Genomic DNA, 21819 nt, shown 5'->3' with positions numbered 1-21819 from the left:
TCTTGCTGTGGAGGCAGATTCATTGAGGGTCATAAACTAGTACAAAAGTTATCCTGCTAATCTCGTTCTTTTCTATTCTTCCGATCTTCTTTCACCTAAATTTAATTATGGTCTGCACCCACGAGGATGATGAGGTGATTACATTCCTGGACTTTGTTATCGATGCCAACACTTTTCGAAAAATAAATGGCGAGTCGTATAGTAACATTTAAATAATATATTACTTAAAAAATACTTATCAAAAATATATTACTGTGTAAAAATTGTGTTAAAGTTTGTAAAACCTTGTGAGTGTGTATTGTAAATAAAAGTATTATGACGACAGAAGCATAAAAAGATCGTTTCTGGCATTCGGTGTCCATGATCGATTCTATGTCTCCATCTGGCGATTCGATATATACAATTTCTCTTCTCTGGTTAATTTGCTGTGCTGGAAAACCACTGTGCAGCATGCAAACGTACAATCCCCTCGACTTCGGAGGAGGCTGCATCGAAGCACTGCGCATCATGGAAACATAGTGAATGATAGCGCAAGGTCGAAGCAGATTCCACAGATACTGAAAAAGTCTACAACATATTAATATGTCACACATTAACTTACGAGTGGTGGTTTTAGAGTTACACTATTAGCTTTTGTTAGAAGTCATCTGGTTAACCCTTATCAAGGCATATTTTGTTTTTATGAAAATTCATCCTAATAGACAGTTGTTAGATGATCCAGTTAAAAAATGAGCGATTTTAATACAATTTTAGAGCATTGCAGTTTTGTTGCCGATATTTTGTAAAGTTCGATATTCTTTCTGTTCATTTTTATAACCAGAAATGACGATAAATGTTAGTGTTGGATTGAAATTGCTCGACAAAAATTATTGAAATCTTGATCTTTAATATTATCTGCTGTTGTTAATGCAATAAAAATTTAGGCCGTCAGTTAGCTTTTAACAATAATAAATGAGTTTGGATGAAAGCTAGGTTAAAAAAGAATTTGTTTTAAATGGATATTCACTTATCAGCTTTTGGTCGTTTAAAAAATTGTTTCTGTGTATGTTAAATTTTCACCGCTTCAGAAATCACTTTCAAATGATTTGGCTCGGGAGTGTATGAAATGAGCTTGCTGAATTAATTACAAAATGTGGCCAATCTTTATAGACATTTTTATAGCAAATTAACTCCCTCACTGTTACAACTAGGTACATCGGCAGCCAAAATAGATGAGCGGATTCATTGTTTCTTACTAACAACTAACAGTAGTATATAGAGAGCAGATCTACACATAAAAGTGACGGATCCAGCGGGGGGATAGAAAAAGGGGGTTGTGAATTAAATTGGCTAGGGGTGTAGATTGAATCGTGTGGAGTTGAATGAGATGTTGGGGTTTGGGGGGAAATTGTGGTGTAGAGTAGGGGGTTGAATTCGAGGGGTTACGGATCCGCTCCTGGCGTAATCGGCGGATTATCTGTGGATGAGTCATCGGATTAGCGGGGGATGAGTCATCCGATTGAACGCGGATTATCGCGAGATTAGTCGGGGGAATCGTCGCGGATTAGTCGGGCGAATCGTCGCCGATTATCGGTGGAATAGTGGGGGTGAATATCTGGGACATCGAGGGCTGGATGGTTTTCCGGAGTGGATCTCGCGGATTATCGAGGAGAGCGAGAGATTACCTAGCGGATGAGTGAGGGGGTTAATATCTGGGACACCGAGGGGTTGATTTTCCGGAGATTGTTATATATTTGGTTGAATGAGAGATAAGTTTTTATTATAAAATATAAACTATAAATGTTACAAAAAATTCAAAATCATTCTGTCATTCGTTTTAAAAAGGAAAGTTTTGGAATACATCTTTCTTGAATTTCATTCAATCCCAATTTTCTTCTTCTTCTTTCATTGTCGAATGAGAATGAACTGTCTACAATCAAAACATACATTATTTTCAGTGAGATATAGTAAAAGTAAGACATACAATCAGATTAGATCATTCATTCAAACTAAAAATCAAATATAATGTAATACTTACTGAAGAAGAAGAAGATCCATCCTTTTTCTGAATGGAATCTTCCTGTTGAGATACAGGAGCCTGCAATTGCAATGATTACAGTCAGGATGGATTACTATAACCTTGCTGAGATAGTAGACTCTACATTCACAATGGACTCCAACTTAAATTGTAAATTTCAATTGCATTAGTCATCGAATCATAGAATATATGCAAGATGTAATGCAAACAGAATAGGATATGCAATCAGCTAGAGTAGGACATACAGACAATAAGAAAAACAAATATGTTACATCACATAGTCAGACTAGGACACACAGACAGAGGAGGATATTCAGTTAAAATAAAGAAATAAATATAATGTACTACTTACTGAAGATTCAAATTCATAAAGCCTTCTCCGAAAAGGACTATATTTAGTTCGGTGATGCCCAGGATCCTACAATTGCATTGATTATAGTCGGAGTAGAACATGCAGACAAATTAAAACACAGTCAGGTCTTACTTTGAATTTCAATTCCAACTCCTTTTGTTTTAAAGTGGAGTTATACAAAATATTAATTACTGTTTTCACAGATTGATACTCATTTTAACATTCCTACATACCAATTGGAGTGAATTTTGTTGAATGTATTTGATCTTTAGTTACATGTTTTATCATTATACAACGATATTAGACGAAATAAATATAATGTAATACTTACTTTTAAAGTCAATGCAACATCGAAGTTACGAAAGAACTCCTCTCTTTGCTGCTGCATGACCAATGATTTCTACAATAATTTCCAAAATTACTTTGTATAATTTAATTGTTTCATTTAAGCAAACCCTATAATTCGAAATATATTTAATATGTAGTTTATATTCTCAAGTTTCCTTTAATCAAAAATATAATTTAGTAAAATATTATAATGTAGTACTTACTTTCTTTTGAAGCTTGATCTTGAATCGAAAAGCCTTCTGTTTTTCAGGATCTACCTCTCTACCCCAAGGGCAGTAGCCCCATATCTCCACACACGTGTCGATGCAATTTGTCTGAGTTAGGAGTCTATCCACGTTTTTGTCTCGAGCACACATTGTAAACTATTATAAATAAAATGAGATGAAAAACTTATTCTTTCTCGTTGCTTATATAGTAAGTAGAAGCAATGTTATGGTTCATTAAATTTGTGTAATTTATGTTCACGAAATTGTAAAATCAGCTAAACAGTTTTCGCGAAATTCACTTTCGCGAAATTCAATTTCGCGAAAGGTGACTATATAATATATATGTGTAATTTCGCGAAATCCAATTTCGCGAAAGTTGACTATATAATATATATGTGTAATTTCGCGAAATCCAATTTCGCGAAATCCAATTTCGCGAAATTCACTTTCGCGAAATTCAATTTCGCGAAAGTTGACTATATAATATATATGTGTAATTTCGCGAAATCCAATTTCGCGAAATCCAATTTCGCGAAATTCACTTTCGCGAAATCCAATTTCGCGAAATTCACTTTCGCGAAATTCACTTTCGCGAAAGTTGACTATATAATATATATAATGTGTAATTTCGCGAAATTCAATTTCGCGAAATTCACTTTCGCGAAATTCAATTTCGCGAAAATCTGTTTACTATTTTCGCTTCATTAATTCCTTTGGACACACCCATCATTCTTCAATTCACTATATAAGCGTTGCATAATCTGATGGAATATTCTGCCTCATTAACCATCTCTTGATACCTACTTATATTTGAGAATTTGGGTCGATCGAGTGTTGATACCATAAGGCTTGTATGCTTCAGCTAGAATTCTGTTAGCCGGCTACTCGCGATTAAGTTCGTTGAGTGTCGCTGTTTTCAGGGGCTGTTGTGTGGACAAGCGCCTTGGCATTCGACTTGATTGTTTTCCTAGGTTTACCTATGGAATTCTCCTGTTTGGTTTGGCTTAACCATTCCATAACAGTTTCTCGACCAGTAAATAGATGAAGATGATGAACTAGTAAAGGGGCATACATGGATTAATATGTGGATTATTTTGAGGATAGCTCCAACTCAGTGTGAGTATATCAATATATAAAACTTATATCAAAAAGTAAATAATATTCGGTTGTATTTGTTACCAACTTTATTTCGATATAAAGTATATATGTATATTCAATTGTAAAATATAGAAAAAAAATTTATGTCAGATCTTCTAGTAATTTAACAATTTGGGAAGTTCCTTGAATATGTACATTGTCAACACCTTCATTTTCTTCGTTATTAAGACTTTTACTAATTTTTTTTTTTTCATTCCAATCATATCTATCTAGTATAGTTTTTCGAACTACATGATCTCGTGTATCTGTTTCAGAAATTTTTAGCATAACTGTTAGAAAATCTTCTATTGAACATCCTCTGCTCCAAAATATTGCAAAGAGAAGACAGTAATCTCCACATGTTGTTGAAATAATTGTTTCCAATGAAACAACCTTGTTGCCAATGACGTGCAACTAAATTTTTGGTTCAACAATTCCATTTCTAATTATTTTTTCAAAAACGGTAAAACCAGACCGTTATCGTCATGACAATAAGAAACACACCGAGTTTGTTCAACGCAAAGAAAAGCGTCAGGAATTTTGTGAGAGTAAGAGTTGCTAAACAATTTTACACCTATCTTGTGGAGAATTTTGTTCTGAATAAGATACATTTAAAAGTAAAACGATATATGTTTTCATTTTTTGAGATATTGCTTAAATACTAACGGTATATCGGATTTTTTAGAAAATCCGTTTGAATTAACTTGGGCAGAATAATCGTTTGGTCAACAATTAACGTGGTAGCGAAAGAGTTAATATACAAGTGAGCAGTGATTATAAATGTATATATAATAATAAAATGTGAGTAAGATAAAAGCTACTGAAGATACAATAAACAAAGCTAGGATTGTGCTAGTCCATGTTGATATACAAGGGAGCAGTGATTATAAATATATATATATAATAAATCGTGAGTAAGATAAAAGCTACTGAAGATACAATAATCAAAGCAGAATTGTACTAGTCTATGTTGATGTACAAGTGGGCAATGATTATAAATGTATATATAATAATAAAATGAGAGTAAGATAAAAGCTACTGAAGATACAATAAACAAAGCTAGGACTGTACTAGTCCATGTTAATATACAAGTGAGCAGTGATTATAAATATATATATAATAATAAAATGAGAGTGAGTAATGTGAGTATATATAATAATACATTTTATTATTATATATAATTATAATCACTGCTCACTTGTATATTAACATGGACTAGCACAGTCCTAGCTTTGTTTATTGTATCTTCAGTAGCTTTTATCTTACTCACATTTTATTATTATGTATACATTTATAATCATTGCTCACTTGTACACCAACATAGACTAGTACAATCCTAGTTTTTGTTTATTGTATCTTCAGTAGCTTTTATCTTACTCACATTTTATTATTATATATATTTATAATCACTGCTCCCTTGTATATCATCATGGACTAGTACAATCCTAGCTTTGATTGTATCTTCAGTAGCTTTTATCTTACTCACATTTTATTATTATATATACATTTATAATCATTGCTCACTTGTATATCAGCATGGCCTAGCACAATCCTAGTTTTGCTTATTGTATCTTTAGTAGATTTTATCTTACTCACATTTTATTATTATATATACATTTATAATCACTGCTCACTTGTATATTAACATGGCCTAGCACAATCCTAACTTTGTTTATTGTATCTTCAGTAGCTTTTATCTTACTCACATTTTATTATATATACATTTAAAATCATTGCTCACTTGTACATCAACAGGGTCTAGCACAATCCTAGCTTTGTTTTATTGTATCTTCAGTATCTTTTATCTTACTCACGTTTTATTATTATATATTCATTTATATTCGCTGCTCACTTGTATATTAACATAGACTAGCACAATCCTAGCTCTGTTTATTGTATCTTCAGTAACTTTTATCTTACTCACATTTTATTATTATATATACATTTATAATCACTGCTCACTTGTATATTAACACGGACTAGCACAATCCTAGCTTTGTTTATTCTATCTTGAGTAGCTTTTATCTTACTCACATTTTATTATTATATATACATTTATAATCACTGCTCACTTGTACATTAACATGGACTAGCACAACCCTAGCTTTTATCTTACTCACATTTTATTATTATATATACATTTATAATCATTGCTCACTTGTATATCAACATGGCCTAGCACAATCCTAGTTTTGCTTATTGTATCTTTAGTAGTTTTTATCTTACTCACATTTTAATATTATATATACATTTATAATCACTGCTCACTTGTATATCAACATGGACTAGCACAATCCTAGCTTTGTTTATTGTATCTTCAGTAGCTTTTATCAATTATTCTAAAGTGCTGTAAAAGATCATCAGGAGTGTTAATAAAGTACTGAGAATAAGTATATGTACAATTATTATAAAGTGCTGTAAGAGATCATCAAGAGTGTTAATAAAGTACAGAGAATAAGTATATGTACAATTATTATAAAGTGCTGTAAGAGATCATCAGGTGTGTTAACAAAGTACAGATAATAAGTATATGTACAATTATTATAAAGTGCTGTCAGAGATCATCAGGAGTGTTAATAAAGTACAGAGAATAAGTATATGTACAATTACTATAAAGTGCTGTAAGAGATCATCAAGAGTGTTAATAAAGTACTGAGAATAAGTATATGTACAATTATTATAAAGTGCTGTAAGAGATCATCAGGTGTGGTAAAAAAGTACAGAGAATAAGTATGTGTACAATTATTATAAAGTGTAGTAAAAGTCCATCAAGAGTGTTAATAAAATACAGAGAATAAGTATGTGTACAATTATTCTAAAGTGCTGTAAAAGATCATCAGGAGTGTTAATAAAGTACTAAGAATAAGTATGTGTACAATTATTATAAAGTGCTGTAAGAGATCATCAGGAGTATTAATAAAGTACTGAGAATAAGTATATGTACAATTATTATAAAGTGTAGTAAGAGATCACCAGGTGTGTTAACAAAGTACAGATAATAAGTATATGTACAATTATTATAAAGTGCTGTAAGAGATCATCAAGAGTGTTAATAAAGTACAGAGAATAAGTATATGTACAATTATTATAAAGTGCTGTAAGAGATCATTAGGGGTGTTAATAAAGTACTGAGAATAAGTAGATGTACAATTATTATAAAGTGCTGTAAGAGATCATCAGGAGTGTTAATAAAGTACTGAGAATAAGTATATGTACAATTATTATAAAGTGCTGTAAGAGAACATCAAGAGTGTTAATAAAGTACTCAGAATAAGTATATGTACAATTATTATAAAGTGCTGTAAGAGATCATCAGGAGTGTTAATAAAGTACAGAGAATAAGTATGTGTACAATTACTACAAAGTGCTGTAAGAGATCATCAAGAGTGTTAATAAAGTACTGAGAATAAGTATATGTACAATTATTATAAAGTACTGTAAGAGATCATTAGGAGTGTTAATAAAATACAGAGAATAAGTATGTGTACAATTACTATAAAGTGCTGTAAGAGATCATCAAGAGTGTTAATAAAGTACTGAGAATAAGTATATGTACAATTATTATAAAGTGCTGTAAGAGATCATCAGGTGTGGTAAAAAAGTACAGAGAATAAGTATGTGTACAATTATTATAAAGTGTAGTAAAAGTCCATCAAGAGTGTTAATAAAATACAGAGAATAAGTATGTGTACAATTATTCTAAAGTGCTGTGAAAGATCATCAGGAGTGTTAATAAAGTACTAAGAATAAGTATGTGTACAATTATTATAAAGTGCTGTAAGAGATCATCAGGAGTATTAATAAAGTACTGAGAATAAGTATATGTACAATTATTATAAAGTGCTGTAAAAGATCATCAAGAGTGTTAATAAAGTACAGAGAATAAGTATATGTACAATTATTATAAAGTGCTGTAAGAGATCATCAGGAGTGTTATAAAAGTACAGATAATAAGTATATGTACAATTATTATAAAGTGCTGTAAGAGATCATCAGGAGTGTTATAAAAGTACAGATAATAAGTATATGTACAATTATTATAAAGTGCTGTAAGAGATCATCAAGAGTGTTAATAAAGTACAGAGAATAAGTATATGTACAATTATTATAAAGTGCTGTAAGAGATCATCAAGAGTGTTAATAAAGTACAGAGAATAAGTATATGTACAATTATTATAAAGTGCTGTAAGAGATCATTAGGGGTGTTAATAAAGTACAGAGAATAAGTATATGTACATTTATTATAAAGTGCTGTAAGAGATCACCAGGTGTGTTAACAAAGTACAGATAATAAGTATGTGTACAATTATTATAAAGTGTAGTAAGAGATCATCAAGAGTGTTAATAAAGTACAGAGAATAAGTATGTGTACAATTATTATAAAGTGCTGTAAGAGATCACCAGGTGTGTTAACAAAGTACAGATAATAAGTATGTGTACAATTATTATAAAGTGTAGTAAGAGATCATCAGGTGTGTTAATAAAGTACAGAGAATAAGTATATGTACAATTATTATAAAGTGCTGTAAGAGATCATCAGGTGTGTTAATAAAGTACAGAGAATAAGTATATGTATAATTATTATAAAGTACTGTAAGAGATCATTAGGAGTGTTAATAAAGTACTGAGAATAAGTATTTGTACAATTATTATAAAGTGCTGTAAGAGATCATCAGGTGTGTTAATAAAGTACAGAGAATAAGTATATGTACAATTATTATAAAGTGCTGTAAGAGATCATCAAGAGTGTTAATAAAGTACAGAGAATAAGTATGTGTACAATTATTATAAAGTGCTGTCAGAGATCATCAGGAGTGTTAATAAAGTACAGAGAATAAGTATATGTACAATTATTATAAAGTGTAGTAAGAGATCATCAGGAGTGTTATAAAAGTACAGATAATAAGTATATGTACAATTATTATAAAGTGCTGTAAGAGATCATCAAGAGTGTTAATAAAGTACAGAGAATAAGTATATGTACAATTATTATAAAGTGCTGTAAGAGATCATCAGGTGTGTTAATAAAGTACAGAGAATAAGTATATGTATAATTATTATAAAGTGCTGTAAGAGATCATTAGGAGTGTTAATAAAGTACTGAGAATAAGTATTTGTACAATTATTATAAAGTGCTGTAAGAGATCATCAGGAGTGTTAATAAAGTACAGAGAATAAGTATATGTACAATTATTATAAAGTGCTGTAAGAGATCATCAGGTGTGTTAATAAAGTACAGAGAATAAGTATATGTACAATTATTATAAAGTGCTGTAAGAGATCATCAAGAGTGTTAATAAAGTACAGAGAATAAGTATGTGTACAATTATTATAAAGTGCTGTAAGAGATCACCAGGTGTGTTAACAAAGTACAGATAATAAGTATGTGTACAATTATTATAAAGTGTAGTAAGAGATCATCAAGAGTGTTAATAAAGTACAGAGAATAAGTATGTGTACAATTATTATAAAGTGCTGTAAGAGATCATCAGGAGTGTTAATAAAGTACTGAGAATAAGTATATGTACAATTATTATAAAGTGCTGTAAGAGATCATCAAGAGTGTTAATAAAGTACAGAGAATAAGTATGTGTACAATTATTATAAAGTGCTGTCAGAGATCATCAGGTGTGTTAATAAAGTACAGAGAATAAGTATATGTACAATTATTATAAAGTGCTGTAAAAGTTCATCAAGAGTGTTAATAAAGTACAGGTATTAAGTATATGTACAATTATTATAAAGTGCTGTAAGAGATCATCAAGAGTGTTAATAAAGTACAGAGAATAAGTATATGTACAATTATTATAAAGTGCTGTAAGAGATCATCAAGAGTGTTAATAAAGTACAGAGAATAAGTATATGTACAATTATTATAAAGTGCTGTAAGAGATCATTAGGGGTGTTAATAAAGTACAGAGAATAAGTATATGTACATTTATTATAAAGTGCTGTAAGAGATCACCAGGTGTGTTAACAAAGTACAGATAATTTAGTATGTGTACAATTATTATAAAGTGTAGTAAGAGATCATCAAGAGTGTTAATAAAGTACAGAGAATAAGTATGTGTACAATTATTATAAAGTGCTGTAAGAGATCACCAGGTGTGTTAACAAAGTACAGATAATAAGTATGTGTACAATTATTATAAAGTGTAGTAAGAGATCATCAGGTGTGTTAATAAAGTACTGAGAATAAGTATATGTACAATTATTATAAAGTGCTGTAAGAGATCATCAGGTGTGTTAATAAAGTACAGAGAATAAGTATATGTATAATTATTATAAAGTGCTGTAAGAGATCATTAGGAGTGTTAATAAAGTACTGAGAATAAGTATTTGTACAATTATTATAAAGTGCTGTAAGAGATCATCAGGTGTGTTAATAAAGTACAGAGAATAAGTATATGTACAATTATTATAAAGTACTGATAAAGATTGTACATGAACATTTTCTTATGTATATATTCAATGTTTCATTTATACTATATTATCTTTATTGTGTCCTATCTACTTGAATATTTTCATATATTTCAAGTTAAACATAAACTATTTTATTTTTATTGAAACAAAATGATGATGGAAATAATGAATAATACATATAAATATATCTTTTAAAGTGAATAATTTTGTAATAAAACTGATCTTTCATTCAACATATTAATTTCTCCAACAAATTTCAATCTTACATACAAAAAAATACAAAAAAAAACCGAAAATAAATTCCTTAAAATTCTTAACCATTCAAGAGCTTCAACATTACAAAATCATCAAATCTTCAAAAAATAACTTTGTACATAAACACTTTCTCATATATATTCAATGTTTCAAATATATAACAATCTCCGGAAAATCAACCCCTCAGTGTCCCAGATATTAACCCCCTCACTCATCCGCTAGGTAATCTCTCGCTCTCCTCGATAATCCGCGAGATCCACTCCGGAAAACCATCCAGCCCTCGATGTCCCAGATATTCACCCCCACTATTCCACCGATAATCGGCGACGATTCGCCCGACTAATCCGCGACGATTCCCCCGACTAATCCCGCGATAATCCGCGTTCAATCGGATGACTCATCCCCCGCTAATCCGATGACTCATCCACAGATAATCCGCCGATTACGCCAGGAGCGGATCCGTAACCCCTCGAATTCAACCCCCTACTCTACACCACAATTTCCCCCCAAACCCCAACATCTCATTCAACTCCACACGATTCAATCTACACCCCTAGCCAATTTAATTCACAACCCCCTTTTTCTATCCCCCCGCTGGATCCGTCACTTTTATGTGTAGATCTGCTCTCTATATACTACTACTAACCAGTTCCAATGACTGACCTTATTATTGATCCTCTGCAGCAGCTTGCTTGATCTAGATATTCAATGTACCATGATTTATTGTGTTTTTAATTATAGATAATATAAATAAAACATTTTTATTTGTTACAATTCAAGAAAGGAATATATACAGTAATCTCTCCCGCTTCACTGATTTTACGTTTCAGATCTACTTCTGAAGCGGTACTGTCCTCGGAACACACACTAAGTTTTTTAAGTAATAACTTTATAACCTTCACAATTTTATTTTTAACAGTTAACGATTTCCGAGCGCTTTTACTGCTTTCTAAACTGTTGCATATTATTATAGTTGTAAATCTGTGTCCTGACTCTTCTGGTGGCCACATATACTTCTATACTATTTTGTATTTATTTTAGTATATACTGTATATATACTAAAGAAAATAATAGCATATATACAGCAATCTCTCATACTTGGTTGGGCTACATTCCCACAAAATAGAAACTAGATTTTTTGAATAATTTAACTCTTTAGAAAACCCAAATTGCTTCCTAAACTTTCACAATTATTATGCATGTAATTACATATCCTTCCACATACTACATTGTATAATACTAAAATCTGTAAGAGATTAACAAAGACTGAACGAGGTAGCAAGATTCAAAAAATCAGAGAGGCAAAGTCGATGCTAAATATTCTCGAGCCAGCCAGCATCAGGCCGTAAAATGATAAAAAGCACTTATTGATTGATGATTCTCTGTAAATAAGGAGTTTGATAGTTTGATGCGTGATAGTTTTCAATGCGGTCTCGAACTATTGTTGGAAGAGATTGCTGATATCAACATTTTCATAAATAAGAAGTAGATGAATTGAAGTTTTCTTCATTGACTTTTAGTTTATATTTCAATTTCATTCCCTGTACTTTGAGCCAGTGAATTAAGCTGTGCATTAGTATGAACTAGATCTTGTTTAAATGGTCATGAATATGATTAACTGGGGTGGTTATGAGAAGGAAGTCACACGGATGAATATCTGAGAGAGGGGATAACTCTCGATTGTCATGTTGTATAATTCGTGAACAGCAATAAGACTGGCAGTATATTTGTATACATATCTAATTGAAGGCCATCAAAAGCTGAAATACAGCAAAGACTTGATAGTTGAACCCTGTGAAGTAAGAGAGGTTATCTTTATATATACACGTACTAGCCGTACTAGCTGTGCTACCCAGCGTTGCCCAGGTAATAAAAACGTATTTGGTAAGAAACTTGATTTGTATTTAACATATAACAACATTTGCCATTTTAACTTTTAAACTACATAACATGAGAGAAGTGTTTTGTGTAGTTGAAATAATTTAAAAAAAAGTTAAAACAGCTGTAGAGGTTTTCTAAACTTTGTGAAACAACTGTAACATTCAAACTTTGTATCATGAGAAAATGTTTTTTGCAGGTCAAACAAATTAAAATGAAAAAAACGAAACAGCTATAAAAGGGTTTAGATGCAACAGTGAAATAATTAGCAAGTAATAGCTAAATGGAGTCTGTTTTGCTACGATTACAATAAGAGATGATTCGGTAACGATACAATTAATACGAACTGAGCCAACAAAATAAAAATTCTGAATATGTTGAATTAATAATAACAAATCTTGCATAGAAGTGTGTGTATAAAAAAGTTACTGTTCCACCAGCAGCTATCCATCAAAACTCTAAATACATCGTTACTGGTACGACGATATGTAAAAATGAGATATTGTAGTGTCTCTGATGGAACGGTGAAAGAATCTAGAGGCCTTTCTACTCTTTTCTAGATAATACAATTGTTCGCGTGAAAAGTATTAACCTTCACAGTGATATAGCAATTAAACCTTTTGAAAAGCTGAAAATAAGTTCACAAAAATGCAAAAAGGCATCGTGTTTCATAAAGGTAATAGAATTTAATCGCCAAATTCTAATTTCGAGATAATCTATTGTTGATATTGTTTTGCCGAAAACAAGTTAGCCGTAATACGGCGAGGACGGAAAAGCATCGAGTTTCACAGAGCTGAAAGAGTTCAAAGAGTTTAATTTAATACATCATTTTGGTGTGAAAACGGAAAACGATGTATACGTTATACAGTAAGAATGTGGAATTTCAATTCCAAATTTTTAATAGCTATAGCCGGGATGACAGACAGACATACGACATAAAACATACTTTGAGAAATACATATATAGATATACGTATTTTTATATCAATTCTATTTTACTTCACAACGCTCATAACTAGAAGTATTTTTATGTAGCCATTTTCCATGATTGACTGTAATAGTTTTCATTGGTGGGAAATCTGACACATGTTGTTTACATCTGTATTAGTTAGCCCCTCTTAGTCATTGTGTGTCTGTCTGTTAGTCTGACTAGCCGCTATACGTTTCCACATTTTTTACCAATTTCATCCTAACTACACACTCACATACTTCGTGCCTTCCGCCAGATCACCAAAAATATTTGGTCTCAAAACATTGTCTAGTTCTTGCAAACCCACCTCTTAAGCATTCACCTGTCAGCTATCTTATCAAGAATGCAGCAAACAGGCTTACCGCTGGTCCTGACTAAAACAGTAACTAATTAAAACTATAGTCTACTGTCTCACCTCGTACACATCAGAACAGAGGTTCTGACTGGCTACCTTAATCTACGGAGAGTTGACAATAATCTTCCGTTTTACCTTGTAGCTTACATTTGATATTTACCTGGCTGCAGACAGGATTATTCCTCCAAACGTTTTTCATACACAAAAAGTGTGGAAATAGAATCATGTTCTGACTGGTGAAAGGTTAAGTCACTTCTGTCTCTACCTTGGATTACTCTTATCACATGTTTCTCCGTTTCATCTTCACTTCAGGTTTTTTATAGCTCTTCTCGCCTCTTTTAACTTCTGTATTTCCTTAGTTCTCTCATGTTCTGCTCTCTCATTTTCTCCAATTTCAAGACAAATTTCCTGTTTTTTATCACCTACCATATTTATGTAGGAGTTTTCTTTTTCATCATCTACCATATTTATGTAGGGGTTGTCTTTGCATCACCTACCATATTTATGTAGGAATTGTCTTTTCATCACCTACCATATTTATGTAGGATGTGTCTTTCATCATCTGCCATATTTATGTAGGAGTTGTTGCAACAGACCTGATACGAGATGACCTGGAACGGTTTGTCGAAAATCTCTTTGATGGTAAAAAACCACCTCTAAAAACAAACAGAAGATTCTATCCAACGGTCAAAGATATCCGTAATCACGTCGAAAAGGCCAAAGTTCTAGAAAATTTTAATCGCAGCTTACCAAATGATGAACCAATGTCGTAAGTTTGCTACTAAAAACCTTTTCAAATTTCTAAACTGCTTACACAAGGTTTATTATTGTAGGAGCCAATAACTCCAAAATCATGTGTGTCATGATTACTGGGAAATCTGGCTATTCATAACTTGCTATCAAGCATACTCTTACATTATTTTTAGTAGCCATAGTGGAAATGTTAGCACTATAATAGGTCAGTGGTTCAAGTCCCGCTGCAGGATATCAGGAAGGGCATCCTGTCTTAAAATGCTCCCGCGCTAAGGGAGATAACCCTGAAAAATCTGAGGTAGCCACTGGGAAAGCACCTCAGAACCCTCCTAAGAAAACTCATTAGATATCAAGTCCAAGTGATTGGGAAGGGCATCATGCGAGGGACCTGCCCGCAGTAGAGTATTCTTAGCTAGCTGAGTTACACACTGATATAACTTTGGCACAGCTAACCGATCACTTGTGATGAATTCAATAATACTAACGCTGCACTGCTTCCCAAGTTCAGTTGGTTGATGTAGTTTTCTGCATGGTTTCAAGCGTCATATGCATGCTTTCTATTATTTTTTGGAAATCAAATTGTACATGTATGTCAAAGAAGAGTTCTGATGAATTACAAAGCTATAATGCATTGCTTTTCACATGGGCTTGTTCAGCTAGCAAAGTTGCTAGCTAGCAGAATAATCATCATTACTATAATAAGAGGAACTCATCCCAAGCCACAGTTGGAGGTTGGAAAAAAAATATTTCATTGTATGGAATTCAAACCTGCAACTAAGCACTCAATGCAACTACCTGCACTATTTGTTCGTTTTCAGAGTTTCAGAATGGCTGTACATATACCGTAAAACCTCTTTTTGAATTCCACGGCGCTGTTTTTTTAACCTGTCGCCTATAGTGACATTTTATTAGAGATGACATTCAAATAAAGGTGGCATTCAAATAGAGGTTTTATGGTACTTATTCATGGTACCGGTTTGGTACATCTGGCGATCGCTCACGGCACTCGAGACTGTCAGGGTACTAGTAACAATAGCATTTAGCACTCGCTATCAACCTGCGCTATTGGCCATTCTCTAGCATTCCAAACTATTAAAATATTGGAGATTAAAATATTGGAGATTAAAATATAGCTGCTTTTTTTAAATTATAGTATTTGCCATCATTACACTTCCTTTAGAGTTCAGACTAGACACACTCTGCTGGTCTATAGAATATTATATATCTTTTTGGCTTTTGTGGCAGCTACCGTAGTTAAATGGTTGTTCTGAGTTGACATACAGGGTTATATGCTGCAAATAGTAGGGCATATTGATCTATGTATACATGTGTATAAATCTAAGGGTTAGTTTGTTGGTGTGTCATATATCCAGTTATAGCCACAAAATACGCACGCTTGCTAGCTTTAAAATAGAAAAACTGTTTTGTACTGGAATTCAACTAAGAAACACTAGTTTTGCAGACAGGAGCACTAACCACAACGCCACGCGGCCAGGTTGCCATACTATGGAATAATTGAATTTTATTCATTGTATTTTTAAGTAAGTTGTCCATACATATTTAGCAATAACAAACTCAAAAAGGCGTCAATTATAAACAAGGATGATCATTCAACCAATCAATTACACTTATTTCAATGTTTCAATTGGCAGAGAATACTCTTATGTGAATGATGATTTTGTGGAATAAAATGAAGTTTTGATTCGTTCAGATTTACTATTAGCGTTCAGATTTACTAAATTAGTATTTATTGTATAACCAAGAAATGTGGTTAATAAAAACTTGAAGTTTAATGAATGACTCTTTACTTTAGATGTTTTACTTGGTAACGTTCCTCGTCTTCCATCTATGTTAAATTTACTTGTCATTTTCATAGTTTTCTGTTCTCTTGAGAATGTTCGTAGCCTGACTAACATCTTATATTCTTTTCCGATTAAATGGTCACATCTTCTAGGAGGCAATTGACAAAATGCTCATTTTGGGTACTGAATCTACTGATTGGTCTTTAATTGGTAATTGCAATTCCATTCAGCAATAAAACATTATAATTAGGTTAGAGGGCAATGAAATAGCAAAACATTCATTTTGAGAATGAGAAAAGACCATTTCATTGACCCACAATCAAATTCAAAATTAGCAGAATTAAGGTTGTTCTAAGTATATTTTAGTTCAATATCAGTGCAACCAGCATTCACATTATTTTGAGTATTTTAATAGTTGGATGTTAACTGTTGGTACAAAAGGACCTTCTACTGTGTCAGCAGAAATCATTTTATTGGTTTTTCTTTGCACTTGATTAATAGTTTCTTATAATAAAAGTTGAAATATGTCATTACTATATCAGTGGATGTTTAGTGCATATATTAAAAACATACATTTCGTGTTTATTTGACATTTTTGGTAAGGATATAGGTGTTTAATATAAAATACTAAGTTTGGTCCACAACTGAAAATCACTAAATATTGTTAATATTTAGTCTAAAATCACTAAAAAAATGTATGACTCTATTTTTAATATTTCCATTTGTCAGCTGACTTTTTCATATCCCTTTTTACAAATTCCTTTTAATATAGACTTATTTTATGTATACTTCTTTTTTGTTTACTTTTTTATATATACCTTTACGCTTATTTTATACAGTCGTTTCTGTCATATTCCTTTTCCCATATTTCCCATATCTCTTTTTGCCATATCCTTCAGTCCCATATCTTTCAGTCCCATATCTTTCAGTCCCATATCTTTCGGTCCCATATCTTTCGGTCCCATATCCTTCGGTCCCATATCCTTCGGTCCCATATCCTTCGGTCCTATATCCTTCGGTCCTATATCCTTCGGTCTCATATCCTTCGGTCCCATATCCTTCGGTCCCATATCCTTCGGTCCCATATCCTTCGGTCCCATATCCTTCGGTCCCATATCCTTCGGTCCCATATCCTTCAGTTCCATATCCTTCAGTCCCATATCTTTTTGTTCCAAACCTTTTTCTCTCATATTCTTGAGCCTAATCTCCCTTTTTTGTATCATTTAGATTAAATGATCTCAATTACCCATTGCAGGGAGGATGCTGTTGCCACGAGTCATATTGAAGGAGTCACATACCATCACAGCGAGGAAACAGTGGAGGTAGACCGCTACGAGTCTGTTGAGCTAATTGAACAGGAGGTATATGCTGCATTCAGCTTATCGTGTTAACTTATACTTTATTGATTGGCATGAGTACACTTGCAGCACAACTTAAAGATTTGTGGTTCAAGAAGGTTAACTCTATTCTATCTGACATTTTAGTCCTTGGTCAAGTTTTTTTTTATTGTAGTAATTTTTCCTCGCCATCATCCGTTTCGTATTCATCTATTTTCTTTGCTAAATTTCATTCTCTGAGTTTTGTAAGCAACATTTGAAATCAAAAATGTATGTTAAAAATATGTTATAAATAGTAGTCTAACTCTTTTTCATTTCAAAAATTGTATTTAATTATATTCATTTTTTAAGCTGTTTGTTTTGCTGCTTTCATAATATATAACTGTCTTATAGATTCGCATGATTGTGTTACAACTAGGAGCCTTAGGCTTTTAAAAGTTTTCGAGCTTTATATTGTTACAAATGTTTCACAATATCCAATATTCACTTATGGCTATGACCTCGATGCCTGAAACTGTGTTAGTGTCCTATATATATCTGAATTGTGTCTATAAGACAAATGTTTTTTGTTGATGTTTGTGTTGTGTTTCAGGTTTTGTTCCATTGTTGCAGGGCTATCACGATGTAGTACAGTACTTTACTGACTACTCCCCTAATAATAGTGATAAGTATGTGGATGTCTCATCTTTCTCAACAGTAACTACCACCAAGACAACTCCTCGAAAAAGTAAGTCACATTCCAAAACCACGGAAACAACGACAAAACTTCATAAAGGTCGGACACGGACTGCCAAGGAGAAGTCACTGAGTCTCGTGAAAAAGCTCTACAAGATAGTAAATGCTGTTGACAGCGACAACACTGAGGATATGAACAAGCTGATGGCAGCACTTGTTGATGTCATGATGGTTGCTAAGCCTTTGGTCCCTAAGGATAAAGTTGGAGTCATCTTTGAAGATGAGCCGAGACCTCTGGCTGGTCCAAGAAGAATTCGACCTAAAAAGAGGGTTAGTTTACATGTTATGTTAGTTTGCTCATTTAGTTAGTCGGGAATCTGCAACAGCTTGTTGAATTTTGGTACGTAATTCATAGTACAATCCGCTTTGGTAATTGGTAACACTTCCTGTTTTGGTAATTGATAGTACTTCCTGATTAGATAGTTAGTAAATATACATTTTAGGTAGTTGCAAAAATTGTTCACAAAATTTGGCTTCTCCACAAAAGTTGTAATAAGATTATTTCACCTATACTTGACAAGGCAGAACCTTAAATCTAAACAAAACTGTCAAATTAATCAATAATTAAACATTCCTAACTCCATATGCAGATTTGATTTGCACCAAGACGTGATGCGGTTGTTAAAATCATCTTAGTCGAAGCAAATCTTTTCAGAATTATTTGCTCCAATTCATTTAATTCATTCCACAGCTAGAAAACTCGATAAATACTAGAGGCAATTACAACAAGGAAGTTAGACAAATGTTCTATATAAAGCAGGATAAAAATTTATTTGTAGAAAATCAAATTAAATCCAAAGAAATAGCATAATAAATTAATCTATATATATAAATGCAAGTGTTTGTTGGTCTGTCGTATGTCCAATTATAGTGAATAAAATACGTTAGGAACAAAAAACTGCTTTGCACTAGAATTGAACTTAGAAACCCCAGTTTTGCAGATAGGTGCACCAACCACTACGACACACAGCCATCTTGCCAAAATATAGAATAATTGGGGACATAGTTCTTACATCCGCCAGTCTTTAATGGCGCATGAGACTACCAAATTACTAGGAGAAAAGTATGTGCCCAGGCTTCTCCAAATTCATATAAATATATGTACATGTATATATATATGTATATATATATATAGTTTAGACTTAATTAAACTTATAGCTCACTCAGAAACAAACACTTTCATGTAAAACTTAGAATAGTAAATTTTGTAAATGTTGATTAAAAAGAAATTTTCTGTGTACAAAATTGTTTTATTTTATTACTTATACAACAGGGGGTATTCAGCTATAAAGCAATAAGACACAAACGGAGGGACAGTCTTTTTGATGTTTATATTTTGTAAGAGTAGTGATTGATATATGCGCCATAACTTGTACCTATTACCTAAGTGGAGTTCAAAGTTACTTAATTTAGATTTTTTCGTTTTTTTTTTGTTTTCACTTGATTTTCACGGCCCTCTTCATTTTTAGAAACTTAATTTTCTCATGCTCAACAAGTTATTCAGGCTTGAACCTAAATGTTCACTCAAATTTTGCATCTTTTTTTGTAAAATTTTTATGGAGAGGGGATAATAAGTAGAGGGTTAGCTGCATTTGGTACCTATCAGTGCGTGGTAAGAGATTTTGGTTACGCTTACGAAAGAAAAAATGTATTGAATGGGAAACTTCATCAAAATAATCTAGTGTTCATTCCCAAGGAATGATATATAATTAGCCATTTTCATAACAACCTTTGTTATCAGCCTAAGAATAGTTCTGTCAACATTAAAGTTTTACTAGTTTGCTAAAAAGTGTTTAAATGGATACTGTTACGCACTAAAATGGTTCAGAGAGCAAACCTTTTGTTACCCCGCATCAATTGAAAATCAAATAGTCTCAAGACTGCTTGATTCAATTCTACTTTTTAACAGTCTGGCAACTGGTTTCTGTCTTGTCTTCCCTTTTCCACTCACAGTGTTTTTTTTAACTGAATGAAGGTTAGAATGAATCATGCACCTTCTAAAGCTAAACTCCCTCTACGTGCATAGTGAATCTGCGATGTATTCATTGGATTTTCTTATAGAAGCCCCCAGTTCCTCTCAAGCAAAAGCATCCGGACATCAATCCAAATGCTTTGAGCTGGTCAGATATCAAAGCGAAGCAAAATGCGGAGAGGAAGAAAAACAGAGAGGTTAAAGCGGCCATAGAGGCAGCAAGACGCGCACAAAAAAAGGCGCGTGCTGAAGCAGCCATGGAAAAAAGAAAACAATATTTAATTGCAGCATTAGGTTCTGATGTGGTACCTGTCAAGGCTGTTCATGCAACACCTATGGCGGCTTCACATGGAACACGTGTAACAGCTCCTCATGGAACTCCTCTGACAGCACTTCATGGGGCACCTGTGACGTCTTCAACAGTTGCTCAAAGAACTTCTTCTACAGTGGTGTCTCACGTATCACAAGCAAAAACCTCTTCTTTAGAACCTGTAGCAGCTGACTTTTCTGAATCTCCCCTTGAACCTCCAGAAACTAAACAAGGGGAAACAAGTGCATTCGCTCCAAGACTAGTGGTTCTGCAAACAAAAGACACAGAGGCCAACAGTCATGTAAACCAATTTTTCGTTACTGAAACAGTAGTCATGCCTAGCAATGTAGCAAACTCAAGCAGTACAATTCTTCACAATGCCCCTACATTACCACTTATGGCCACAAACTCTCAAACCTTCGCCAATATCTTGCCTAAAGCAAAGATACAACCGGCACCTGTTTTCGCCAACACGTCCGCTGTCACTGTTAAACCATTGTCAACCGTGGATAGCGATAAACTACAAAAGTCTGCATCTTCCGGCAATCTTTCATCTTCAACCACTTCTGTGGTTCCATCAGCTGTCAGTATAGCTTCCAAGAACGTCATTGAAGCCATTGCTTCTGCTTCTCCTGAAAAACAGATAATATCTCGCAGTGGCAGGATTATAAAAAGAAAGGTTGTAGACTCTCTATAAACCATTTACAATGTTACAATTTTACATTGGCTATGTTTTTTGACAATAAAGTGTGAAACATTTGCATCACACATTCATTGATTGTTTGTCATTCCTAAACCAATTTTTCACATATCATAACCCCTATGTCAGTAGGTCAGTCAATTTTTAGTTAGTAATGACACTGACTTCATGCAAAAAAAGTTTATTTTGCGACTGACTCGTTAAGTTCTTTCGTTGAGTTTTTCGAGAGTGTAGATGATAATAGAGTATTTTGCACCAGCCTGTAATAAT

General features: G+C 32.9%; 1 protein-coding gene across 1 annotated transcript in view; it reads left to right on the top strand.

The window, feature by feature from the left end:
* The window catches only part of LOC137406819 (uncharacterized), a 34384-nt gene extending 12838 nt beyond the window's left edge, over positions 1-21546 (top strand). Inside the window, exons 6-9 of the mRNA XM_068093431.1 lie at positions 14520-14709; positions 17751-17856; positions 18445-18837; positions 20629-21546. Coding sequence (XP_067949532.1) covers positions 14520-14709; positions 17751-17856; positions 18445-18837; positions 20629-21546 — 1607 coding nt within the window. The remainder of the gene's footprint in view (positions 1-14519; positions 14710-17750; positions 17857-18444; positions 18838-20628) is intronic.
* The last annotated feature ends 273 nt before the right edge of the window (positions 21547-21819 follow it).

Source organism: Watersipora subatra, chromosome 10, assembly GCF_963576615.1.
Source record: "Watersipora subatra chromosome 10, tzWatSuba1.1, whole genome shotgun sequence".
NCBI classification, from domain to species: Eukaryota; Metazoa; Bryozoa; class Gymnolaemata; order Cheilostomatida; family Watersiporidae; genus Watersipora; species Watersipora subatra.
This window is presented reverse-complemented; position numbering and strand designations above follow the sequence as displayed.